Genomic DNA, 13,217 nt, shown 5'->3' on the forward strand with positions numbered 1-13,217 from the left:
AAGAGAGAAGAGGAGAACTATTTTTTTATTTTCGCTGATTAAACGTTTACTTGTGGGCTGAATAGAAGGTCGTTCAAATCTGTAATGGAACTTCAAAGTTTCAATAAGAACTTAAAATTTGGGCTGAATAAAAGGAACTTCAGCACATTGATTACGCTGATTAAGCTGTGTTCGACCTTTTTAACGAGACTTTTGGTTGCTTGGGATGTATACTGACCCAGAACCAGTGATCCACGGCCTCATGAATATTTCCCCTTCAAGCATGAATCTAACACAATTTGCTGTGGGAATGTCTATCTCTAACTCTCATGAGTTCCTTGCTTCCTGATGACTCAAGAGGCCGAGTTTCCAATACTCGCTTCGTTGTTGAATTGGAATTGCTAAAGCCGGCCTACAACTTCTCTGAGAATATCACTGTGATTAGATGATAAATGCAAGAAATAGAAAAAAATGTCTAGGTTATTTGATCAAAAAACAAACTGAAAAAAATGCGCATTTTCAGGAAACATCATAGAACGCAGCATCAAGCTATATGGACATCAAAGCCTACAAATAATTAGCCCATGGCCAAGTTTTCGAGTTTTAAACCACTGTGTCTTGGAAAAAAACTAACATATTTCCGGTTCACGAAAAAGGGAGGATAAGGAAGTAAGGGAGTGGTCAGTACCTACATACCGGGGAATCTCAGCTTCGTGTACGACAGCAAAACTTTTCGAATTTGTGTATTGCAAGCATAACGTTCTAGCTGACCTTTACCTACTTCGTTTGTGCATTTCGGGAGGATCTCTCGTATGAGTTACTGTTTCTCCAGTTAGTTCTCAGTCTCCTCTGGCGTGCCTTAGAGAAGTCATCTAGGATTGATAGTATTCCTGATATATTTCATCGACGTGCTGCTGCTTCTCGGTGGACTAAAATGCCAAATGCGTATGCCGAAGACGTGAAATTGTTCTACCCTTGGTGTGAATTCTGACGATCGCCTGGATTTCAAGGCTCGTTTCAACTACTTTGTTGGCCTTTGTTTGGCTAAGGCCAAAAGTCTTCTAAAACTTGCGTATTGCTCATCTGATAAGTTTATTTATAACAAAGCTTTTGGCCGGGAGTGTAAGCAAGATTAACGCCAACTGAACATGACTTGGAAAAAAACCCGGAAACTGACTGTAGGGATTTCGGATAAGAAAGGATACCTTCGAGTGCATTATTAGTTTCTAACGATTTCCAACCTCTGTCTAGTTTTATTCATAAATAAACATTTAACCTTAACTCTGCTTCTTCTTAATATGAGTTTTTCTTTTTGCTTTTCTCTCTTTGTTTCACAATAAGGAAGAGGGGTAGATTATGATTCCCGTATGTATCATACAGACTTTTTTTCGTATTCTGGAAAAAGGTTTTTTTTTACTTTTTGTTGTAAATTTTGATGAATTTATTTTTTCTCCGTTTTGTGTATGTGTGTGTTCTCCCCTCCCCGAGCGGGATGGATTAAGTTTTTAATTTAGTTTTCTTTTATGTCGCGGTTACAGTTAAATTTAAATAATAATAAAAAACGTCACTCTTATGATCTCTACAAAATTTTACACAGTAGTTTTACTCTCGTCTCAGCAGTGCACATTTTGAATTCAATTTCATATAGGGAATCTTTTCTCTCAATCAAGTCCTTTTGTTGGTATTTCTCTCTGATTCTGTTTCTAGCTTCTTGCCATTTTTTTTGTAAAAGAGTTTTATAAGTATTCTCTAGAGTTTTGTTGTTCTTTAGATGTTAGAATTAACGAGTTGTTAATGTAAGTTTGTATTATTAAACGTTCGGCATCTCGCTTCGCGACTCAAATATTGAATCTGCGATTGGCGAATTTCAACTTCTTCGAAAATGCTGAAGGGACTAACGCACCTGGTTTTTTTTTTGGGAAGATTCTACTCAGCACTTAAACTCCAAGCAAAAGTGTTTGTTCGGTTGCCAGTCAGTTTTTACGTCGTGAAAATACTGCTCGAATCGATATCATATTTACAGTAGCTGCCTTGTGTTGCAATTTGTAACACAGATGAAGTTTTAATTTGGACTTTTTTTTTCAAATTGACTTATTTTGCATGTTTTCCTTTTCAAAAAAATTTAGAATTTGGAAACTGAATGATGATATCGATTCGAAATAAAAGTAAATCTAAAATCAAAACCTTTCGTTAGCATGAAGTGTGGTTCAACGTGGCACCCTTTTCATTTTCAATCGAAGATTTTTTCTAGTTTCGTTTTCACATTGATTCGTTCTTTCCTGCTAACTATTTAGTAATTAGTTATAATGGAAGTAGTCATTAGCTTTGAGTGTTGCACATCACTCTTGTCTCGCATTGGTTTTTCATTTACGTGTTGTAAGTTTAAAAAAATAGCTCAGAGCAAGCTCATTTCCAAGTCATTTTGTTCATTCAACCTTTATCACCTACTTTGCAGTAGATGTTTGCGATTAATACACGTTGTTATTGAAATATGAACTATTGTTTAAACTCTCTAATCTCTGGAGGAGGAGAGACCAATTCAACATCCTTAAAAGATTTAAATAGTAGAAGAGACAACCATAAAGGGGGGGCTAAAATCCCACACACAACGCTTTAAAAGTCAGTTTTTGCTAACGAATCTTTGTACAGCTGTTCACATAGAATTTTTGCTCACAGCAAAAAGGTTTTTGAGAAGTTTTTTGTGCGTAAACTAGCTTCCTTTCCACTGTTCGATTGGTATGAGTTTATTCTCCGTCTCTGTGATACCCTTGATGTTTTTTTTTATCTTCGCTCCGTATTTGGTTGTTTGATTGAGATTACGTAAATTTGGTTATATCCTACCACATTTAGAAAAAAAAGTACAATACCTCTATATATATAAATATTATAAAAGGGGGTACCCATCGAAGAGTTTGGTGTTAGTTCTGGTTTTGTTATAGAATTTGTTTTTATTTGTAATAGCTGGAACAGTTTGACGAACGTTATATTACATAGAATCGAAGGACGAAAATGTCTCACTATTCTTTATACATTTACATAGTATACCTATGCTTATAAATATTTAAACCATTTTATTTGTGAACGGTTCTATTTATCAGCTTTCTGTACCCAATCATTCACACGAAAATAACGAATCCTACGATAAACTCAAACCGAAACTTTGTCGATGCCTTGCATGTGCATTGAAAAAGTGTACCTGTTTTCAGTTGTAGCTCGATAACTCAAAAACTTGCACTATTTACACAAAAGAGGAACACGAAACTGGCAAATGAGGAGTTCGAATTAATTAAAATTTTTTTTTCACCCAATCAAGATTATAAGCATAAAAAATACCCATTTTCAAAACTATTCATTCCATTGTTTTTATTTCCAAGTTTAGGCTTTCTCTCTTTGTTGTGAAATCATCCAAGTAAACCGTCTTCATCTACAAGGTTACGGTAGAACAAAAGGCAAAAAAAAAAATCAAATTTCAAATAACTATAACATGGCTTAAAATGGCTCTTACAGCGCTCAACATTCTCTGCAAAGTGAGACGAGAAAATGGTCACGTTAAAAACCTAACATGGTCAGGAAGAAAGATCGACTGTGAATACCGTGCTTAAACGTTCTGGACACTTTTTCGGTGGATCGCGTAAAATTGGAACATTGGACCGAAAACTAAGAGCCATGGCAGACCGGAATAATTCTAGGATGGTGATTTGGCATGAAGCTTCGAACACGGTAAAAAAAAGACAAGGAAGGCTACTAACACGAGTAAACAACTCGTTTGAATGTAAAAAAAGTGGCGTCATTGCTATCTTCGAACAGTTTGCAAGGCAACAAGCTTGCGAGCGTAAGCTAATGCTGCATACACCGAGGCTCACTAGAAGAAAGCTAAACGACCATGTCCAAACAGACTACAACATCTGCAGGGCAATCAAGGCGAGCAAATAGGCACGAATCTGGCAACTCTGCGAGGACACCAATGACAACTCCTGGGGCGATTCTTACAGGATTGTCATGGCCAAGCCGCGGAGCGGAGGTGCGCCAAAACAGGGCAAGCCATCAGGTGACCCATCAGCATATCGCCCGATATGTCTCCTGGATACTGCGGGAAAGGTGCTTGAAAAGGTGGTCCAGAGCTCTACACCGAAAGTACGAACGACCAATCCGATAAGCATTTCGGGTTTCGGAAAGGTCGCAGTACGGTGGATGCCATTCGACGTGTCATCGAAGGGGCAGACGAAGCCAGACTGAAGAAGAGGAGAGGAGACCGGTTTTGCGTAGTGTCACCCTGGACGTGAAGAACGCCTTCAACAGCGTCAGTTGGGCAGCGATTGCGTCATCGATTCCGGCATATACCTGTAGGATGGTGGAGTGTTGCACCCGTAACCGCCAAATACAGTATATGACCAACGAGGGACTGGAAACAGTGAGTGTCACGGCAGGGGTTCCACAAGGATCGATACTTGGCCCGGTATTGTGGAACATTATCTACGACGAACTGCTGAGACTGCGTCTCCCCACGGGAGTGAGACTTGTGGGATTCCCCGACGACGTGGTTCTCCTGGCATCGGGCCCATCAACCGAAGAGGTCCGTCCAGTTACTCGCCACAGTAGCGATTGAGAAGTTGGAAAGTTGGATGCGCATGAGATATCTTCTGCAACGAGCACAGGCACATGCCCGATTTTTGGAAACATGCCAGAGAGGCCTCGATGTCCAGCTGGCAGCACCAGTGAGACAGCTCGGAACGCCGTCGGTGGACCCATCGCTTGATCCCTAACGTCGGATTTTGGATGGATCCAAGACATGGAGAGGTAGATTTCTGCATAACACAGTTCTTGACTGGTCACGGATGCTCCATGCAGTACCATCATCAGTTTGGACACATGGCCTCGCCATTCTGCCCGACCTGCGGTGACACAGTAGAGACACCAAAGCAACACGTGCGTGAGGATGCCAATTCTTGGCGCGTGGTCAGCGATGGGTACACCCGGATCATGACTGCCCTGCAGAGGAGTTGGAATCAGCATCAGTCCGCGGAGTATCCAAGTAGAACGCGCCCTTTACGACGGAAGCTGCGGAGATAAGACAAGACCTTCTTCGCAGTCGAACTCGTAGGGAGAAGAGTATTCACGCCGCGGAATACTCTCGGATAGAATGACTTCACGATGTCGGCGGGTGAGTCATTCGAGTTGACGTAGGATGATGTCTTCGCCGGGAATCATCCGAGTACTTTCGTTTGCTGTGACAGGTGCGTGTCCAGGATAAGCTGCTCTCGATTCGGCACACGGACGGGCAAATCGGAGAGGGCTTCGAGCCAAACCAAGCGGAGCCAAGATCGCGAGTCTTTAGAGGCCTCGAGTTACGAGTAAAGGCCGGACCTCGAGTCGTCAAAGGAGAGGTCCTTAGTCTTGAATCGTAACAAGAGGCAGGGTATATATGCTGGAGTTTTGACTTGAAATTGAGTATTTAAGCCGATGAGCGCTCAAGCAAAGACTTGGTCTCCCATCTCGGGCACAGCCTTCGTTGCTGGTCCGGGTGGGAATTATGGACAGATGCCCCAGGTGGACTTTATGGCGTTGGGGTACATAGTGTCTAGCGTCGACCAATTGCACCAATGGACCCAGAGTAGCATACTGGGAAGACGCGGTGGCTTGCAAGCATGGTGGTGAGATGTCGTTTTTAACAACTGATGCAATCATCTGACACCGACGGCTTGATCATCTGAATCAGAATGGTATGCGGAAGCTCGAAGGCATGGTGAGCGGTTTTAATTTCAAACAAAACCATTTCGACTGAGTGGAGTGCGCAAAAGGCAAGCATGCGCGCGAAAATTTTTCTTCAAGCGGTGGCAGGTCCGAAGGGTTGCTGGATTTGGTCCACTCGGACGTGTGCGGACCAATAGAGAAACAATCCATCGGCGGTTGTCGATATTTCGTGGTTTTTGTGGACGATTCAAGCCGGAAAGTATTTGACTATTTCCTGAAATCGAAGGCTGAGGTAGTCAACGTTTTTCAGAAATTTAAATCGATGATTGAGCGACAAACGGGACGATCCTTGAAGATTTTGCAAACGGATAATGGAACCGAATATGTCAACGAGGCGATGAAACGATTGCTGAACAACACTCCAGAGCAATATGAAGTTTCCGAGCGGATGATCCGAACACTCGTCGAGAAGGCCAGGACATTGGTGTACCGCGGCATACTTGGTCAACCGAAGTCCTGCGAGTCAACTGGAATCGATGACTCCTGAGGAAGCGTGGACGAGCAAGAAACCGGTATTGAGACATTTGAAAGTTTTTGGATCAAAGGCCATGATCCATGTAACCAGAAGAGGAAGAAGTTTGACCCAAAATCAATCGAAGGCATTTTTGTGGGCTACGCTGAACATTCGAAGGGGTACCGAGTTTTCAATCCCAAATCTAACAACATCGATATAAGTCGAAACGTGTTGTTCATCGACGAAGGCAAGCAGTCGATGATGGTTCCGCAAAACGACTATGTGAACTTCATGGAGCTCCACAGTTGGTTCGACACGAATGAACCGACGATAAACGATGCTCAAGTTCGAAAAATTGGAAATGGCCCAAACGATGATGAAATCGTCGATCCCGGGCAGACTTGTAAACCATCGACATTTTCTCTGACAGTCGCACAGCCTGCTTTTATCAGTATCATTGTTCGTGCCATCAAACGAATGCGACCGAAAACTTGCCGAACAGTCGACTACCATCAAACGAAACGACATTCATTCTTCTTTGTGTGATTGTCAAACGAAATTTCGTGCCTTGGTACACGAGAGGGATAATTTGATGGTCAAACGACCATCATTCCCGACAGTTTACGACATCGCCTATCTCTTTCAGGCAGCAGAACTTACAGACTCAATAAGCAAATGCAATCTTTTCTATTCACTCCCTCCTGTTGAAAAAAAAATTCGTCATTCTGCAGCGCCGGGTGATGTTTGGATGTGTTGGTCGAACAATGTGGAATGATTATCTCGATTATCTACGCAAGAGGGATGACAGTCAAACGACTAACCACAAAAAAAGATCAAAATTTCGTTAGACAATTTTTGCTCTCCGATCAAACGATTGCGCTCTCCACGATTGTCACGAACGATGTGTGGTGGTTGTCTCCGGAAAAATTCAAACGATGGTGACCAATTACAAGCCTGATCCCGGGTCCAGCACTGCTCTACCGCCGCAATTAAATCAGCTGGCTGGTGAACAGCAATTGGCGAGGCGCAGCTGTAGGGAGCGCCATTTCCCAAGCAGTATTCGAATTTTGTTTGTTATAGTTCGACTGCCGTTGGTGATAATGTTTCCACCCACTTACAGATCAGTGTTGGTTCGATGCAAGCGATGCATGAGGAAATCAAGGCTCTGGAAACCAACCAGACGTGGGAGCTTTGCGACTTGCCAGAAGGAAGAAAGGTGATCCGCAATAAGTGGATTTACAAAATCAAGCGTGGTGCGGATGGCGAGGTGTCCAGATACCAAGCCAGGTTGGTCATCAAAGGTTGCTCGCAGATGCCGGGTTTCGACTTTCATGAGGTGTACTCGCCAGTGGTTCGTTACTCTACTGTGCGGTATCTGTTGGCGTTAGCAGCAAAGCACAATTTCGAGGTCCATCATATGGATGCTGTGTCGGCTTTCCTTCAATCCGACTTGAAGGATGAAACCATCTTCTAGGAGCAGCCGGAGGGCTTCGTGAAGAATTCAACGAAAGTTTGCAAACTTAGAAAGGCTATGTATGGATTGAAGCAATCCAGTAGAATATGGAACCAGTACCTAGATGAAACGATGCGGCAGTTAGGATTGGTCCGATCCAAAGTTGATTCCTGTCTCTACTTTAAGATCCAGTAAGGCAAGATGATGTTCGTTACGGTGTACGTTGATGACCTCCTGTTCTACACCAACGACAACGCACTATTGAAGGAGCTCAAGGATTACTTGCAAAGTCGTTTCGAGTTCAAGGACCTGGGGCAGGCGCAGCTGTGTCTAGGGCTGCGAATCAACCGTGATCGGAATGCGGATAAATTGAGTCTGGACCAAGAGCGTTACATTGAAAAGATGCTGAAGCGGTTTCATCTAGGGGATTGCAAACCTGTGGCAACCCTGGCAAGCTGATCCTGGCGACAAATTGGATGCGACAACAGCGGAGGAGCTCGATGGAATGCGAAATGTACCGTCCAAGGAAGCAGTGGGTTTTTTGAACTACTTGTCCCAAGCAACTCGTCCAGACATCTCATTGGCGGTGAACAAGGTTAGCCAGTTCAGCGGCAATCCGTGTCGTCGCCGTGACGGCCTCCCTCAAGAGGAACATGCGATACCTGAAAGGAACCAAAGGTCACAAACTGGAATACAGCAAAAACACAAAACCGGAGATTTGTAGATACAGTGAGGGGCAAAATAAAGTGTCCAAATTATTTTTTTATCATAACTTTTATTTTTCTGGTTAACATTCACCGAAAACATATCGTAATCATTTTTAGAATATTGTTTATTATGTTCTTTTTAATTTTTGTTAACGTTGCGCTGTTTAAAAAAGAAAGTATTTCTGATAGAGAAAAAAACAATTAATATTCCAAAAAGAAAATGGGCAAAATAAAGTGTCCAACTCAAAAATCAATATAATTTCGATAAGTTTCCATCGCGAGGCCCCTCGAATTTGTTTGTTTTGTGTATTTTGACGTTTTATGAACAACTGGCCTGGCTCTGGAGTATTCAAACAGGTGTCTATATTCGAATAAGTTGTGAAATATGGAGAACGCCTAAATTTCTGCTTCCATTCCGTTGTCCATCCGGAAACTGGTTGCTCGTGATGTGAATAACGGTCAAACGCACCGGGAAGTGGCCAAGCCCCACGAAATCAGCAAGACAGCGGTATCAAAAATCATGAAGAAGAAGAAAACGTTCGGATAGGAGATGGATCGCCCAGGAAGAGGACTGAAGCCCAAGACAGATTCCAGAACGGACAAGAAATTCATTCTTGAAGTGAAGAAAAACGCGATAATAACGATCCGGCAGATACAGGAAGAGCTCCAATTTTCGGTATTGCGTTGTACTATCCGCCGCCGCATCCATGCAAAGGAGTACCATAGAAAGATCGCAGTGAGAAGGTTTTTCATCAGCCAGGTGAACAAGGCTAAGCGGCTCAAGTTCGTCAAGGAACACGCCGATAAACGGCTCGAGTACTGGAAAACATTGTTGTGGGCCGACGAATCCAAATTCGAGCTATTCAACCGGAAGAAACGGGATCATGTGTGGCGCAAGTCGGGTGAGGAGCTCCAAGATCGCCATATCCCAGGAACAGTCAAGCACGGAGGGGGTGACGTGATGGTGTGGGGGTGCTTTCCTTGGGGTGGGGTGGGCAATTTGGTAAAAATTGACGGAATCATGACAGCTGAGTCATATTCCAATATCCTGCGGGAAAACCTCGAGGTATCCCTCATCAAGACGGGCCTCTAAGAGCGCTTCGTTTTACAGCAGAACAACGATCCGAAGCATACGGCCAATCTGATGAAGTCATTTTCCCGTTTCTGCAGCATCAAACCCCTTGAATGGTCCCCACAAAGTCCTGATCTGAACCCCATCGAAAATCTGTGGGCCATCCCCTATGCTCTGATTGATAAGACTGGTGTGACAAATTAAAAATACTTATTTTGATGCCATGGAGCATGCGTGGGAGGAACTCGACCCACAACACTTGCACAACCTTGTTGAAAGTATACAGAAGCACTTGTAGGAGGTGTTGAAGGCCAAAGGAGGCCATACCCATTATTAAATCGTTCTTGTTTGCCTTCAGTTTGAATCAATTTGAAGCTGTACCGATCTGGACACTTTATTTTGCCCCTGTTTTTTTTTTTGGAATATTAACTGTTTTTTTCTATCAGAAAACTTTTTTTTTTAACAGCGCAACATTAACCAAAATTGAAAAGAACATGATAAACAATATTTAAAAAATGATTACGATGCGTTTTCGTTGAATTTTAACCAGAAAAATAAAAGAAATTGAAAAAAAATAATTTGGACACTTTATTTTGCCCCTCACTGTACATAGACGCGGAATGGGGGAGGAGATCCGGTTACCAGAAAATCAACCACCGGGTACGTTTTCACCACGGCTGGAGGATCCGTTTCGTGGAATGTGAAACATCAAGCATCCGTAGCACTTTCATCATGCGAGGCCGAATTCGTTGCTCTGTCTCGTACGATTCAAGAAGCACTTTGGTGAAGGCAACTTTTGAAGGAGATTGACCTTCAACACGTGATCCAGATTTTCTGCGATAATCAATCCGCTATTTGTTTGGCCCAAAAACCAAGCACGTGGCCGTACGATATTGTTTCGTCAAGGACACCCTGAATACCGGCGATGTCAAGTTGCAGTACATTCCGTCCGACCAGCAACTGGCCGATGGCTTCACGAAGGTTCTACCAAGGCAAACACTCGAAGCGTTCCGGAAACTGTTAGGAGTATCCAATTAGGGAGGAGTGTTGAAACTAAGTAGTCTAGGATAATTGGCTACCCTAAGTAGCCATGGATATAATAAACAGAAAATAAATTTTCACTTGTTCTTCAGACTTTGATCAGAACATACGTTTTTCCTTTAACTCTCAAGTGGTACCCACGCCGATGTTCTTTGTCAGATGAGGACGAGCGATAGGCTGGTGGGCCTAGAAGAGGATGTGAGGAAAATCCGCCGAATTCTCGATTCTCGAACTCCGACGTGGCTCATCAACTGTCAAAAGCGCGGAGTACAGTGCGCTTACGCAGGAAATAGTTGGCGAGACGGCGAAAATCCCTGATTGATGTCAGGAAAGCGTCTTAAAAGTTGAAATTGTCCAATTCGATCCCGTATAGAGCGATAACGATCCGAATCGTTAAACACGACTGTGTACATCGAGATGATGGCGACATCGTATTGTCGCTTTTCATGGATTATGAGACTCATGTTAAGGTGGTCTTTAGATATTCAATGTTCCGGAGAAAGTTAGGAAGTAGCTGCCTGGTTCAAAAATTTGAGATGGTATGTTTACATTCTTCACGATTTCACAACTCTGCCACCCAAGGAATAAAACGTTGAAATTTGTGAACAAGGTAATTTTGAAAAGAGCAAAAAGTCTACCAAAACTGTACCAACTGCTTGATGTTTTGAGTTCCAACTTCCAACACTATTTTTCAGTGCTGGTCATAGCGCCTGACTAAATCAATTTCGACTTAACACTCAGCTTTGTTTCATGACACGAATGCCACGAAGATGGTAAAGTGTCACTAATAAAACTTAAAAAAAACTCAGCTTTGTGAAAACTACCCTGATTAGAAAAAAACATGCGACCTTTGAAATTTACGTTGCTAGCTTAATCATTCAAGTTTCTTGATAAGTAAAAATACTGGTTGGTGCATTCAAAATATCGAACTTCTAACTCGTTTAAAAAAACGTTTCGGTCCATTTACACAACTCGAGTTATCGTAATCGTCCTCATAAGTTGAGGACTGACTTTGGCATTTTATTAATTAAGTCACGATTCCATCCCTACATTTGCCAGTCCCTGGAGGTGGTGGTTAATACACGAGAAAAAAAAAATAAACAGAACGTTGCCCTTAATCGAGAGAGTAACACAAACAAAAATAAATAGCCTAATTCTATACTCAACAATGTACAAAATACGGCGAAAGGATTGTGACGGTACTTAAAGTAAAAATTACAAATGAATAATATAAAGTTAATAATAGTACACTAGGCGATAAAAACATGATATACAAAAAAAAATATTGGAAAACGAAGATGTAAAACTTAACACTGAGAGAATCGCTCATTGTCCGAACTCCGCAGCGGATGGTTCCGGTGGAACGGGTTCGGTGACTTGTCATAGTGTTGCTGCTGCAGATGATGGTGATGGTGGTTGTTGTGGTGATTAACCACCGAAACTACGGCCGAATGGTGAAACGGATGACCGCCGCCGCCACCACCGGCACCGGAAGCGGCCGCGGCAGCCGCTATCAACCGGGATGTGTGCAGATAGTTGTCGTCGCCGATCGGGGCCTGCCGACTCCCATATCGCATCTCCCGGGCCAGCATAGTTTTGTACTTCCGATGGATTCGCTCCAGCGAGTTAGCCAGCTCGTTCAGCTTCTTGATGGTTTTGCGGGCCGCGGCTGGATCGTCGCAGGACACGTTCAAGGGTTCCGGGTCCAGCTCCTCCAGGCTCGCGAAATTGATCATGATCAGCGAGTGCAGCCGCTGCAGATCCCGGGCCGGGTCCAGCGCCGTGGCCAGCTCCATCTGGAATGGTTTCGGTGAGACGGCCGTGCATCCGGGCGCGTACTGGTCGTTTTCGCTGCAACTGATTGGGGGAATATTAGATCGTCTAATTGAAGCCAAGATCCATTAAAAACTTACCAGGTCCACATGCCGTTGATGTAGGCGCAGGGATGGAAGTGTTCCAGACGAGCCTTGTTGCTTTGGCAAATTTTGCTCAGCAGATCGACCCATTCCTTTTCCTCCACGCAGTTGGCCGTTTGGACGTACAGGGGCCGATCCTTCCGCACGATCTGTAAATACGAGAGAAAAAGCCAACATAAGTTTAGGATCACAATTATTAAAAAAAAAGCTTTCAATTTTCAATTTCAACTGCATTTTTAAACGTCACTACACCGAATAACCATTAAAGCCAATTAGGTCAACAATCATTCAAAAATTATAAGTAAAATTTTTTTTGGAAAAAAAATCCGAACCATGTCCTAAAATAGTATTTGAAATGCAAAATGCACCTTGCTAGAGCAAGGTAACCTATATTTGAAAGTGCAATCCCTTATCGCTGTTTGGCTCACTCTCTCTCTTTCGTCTATCAGTGATAAACAAAATCCAATCAACCCACATGAATTGAATGAACGCGACGCAAGCAGCAAATTACATCCACCCACCCGTTACCTGGCTGGCTGCCCGCGCACACAGACAGCAAAAAAAAAGCTGAATGAATGCACTTTTCCGTCCTCTCGCAGACTCGCGTGCTGATGTGTATGGGTCGTCGTCGTCGGTGGAAGCCATGAATGAATGAATTTTAATCTCAACCGCTTGTCGCTGCTGACCGCCACGTTTGGGGGGTAGTTTGTTGTTGCTCCACCAACACACGAGCCCCAATCCCAGACTTGGGCTGGAGGTTGTTTCGTTGTGTTGGCGATTTGATACAATGTTGGTCCTCTTATGGTTGTTACAACAAAGTCTCAGTTTTGAATTTGGCCAAACG

At 43.3% G+C, this 13,217-nt stretch overlaps 1 protein-coding gene across 1 annotated transcript; it reads right to left on the reverse strand.

Moving 5' to 3' along the window:
• Positions 1 to 1,195: 1,195 nt before the first annotated feature.
• LOC129760634 (GTPase-activating protein-like) lies at positions 1,196 to 12,728 on the reverse strand. The gene is made up of 3 exons (XM_055758290.1): positions 12,706 to 12,728; positions 12,371 to 12,522; positions 1,196 to 12,314 (listed from the first exon to the last, which is right to left on the reverse strand). The coding sequence occupies exons 1-3, from the start codon at positions 12,706 to 12,708 to the stop codon at positions 11,765 to 11,767; spliced, it is 705 nt and encodes a 234-aa protein (XP_055614265.1). The 5' UTR covers positions 12,709 to 12,728; the 3' UTR covers positions 1,196 to 11,764.
• Between the last annotated feature and the right edge of the window lie 489 nt (positions 12,729 to 13,217).

This window comes from Uranotaenia lowii, unplaced genomic scaffold (assembly GCF_029784155.1).
Source record: "Uranotaenia lowii strain MFRU-FL unplaced genomic scaffold, ASM2978415v1 HiC_scaffold_694, whole genome shotgun sequence".
Taxonomy (NCBI): domain Eukaryota; kingdom Metazoa; phylum Arthropoda; class Insecta; order Diptera; family Culicidae; genus Uranotaenia; species Uranotaenia lowii.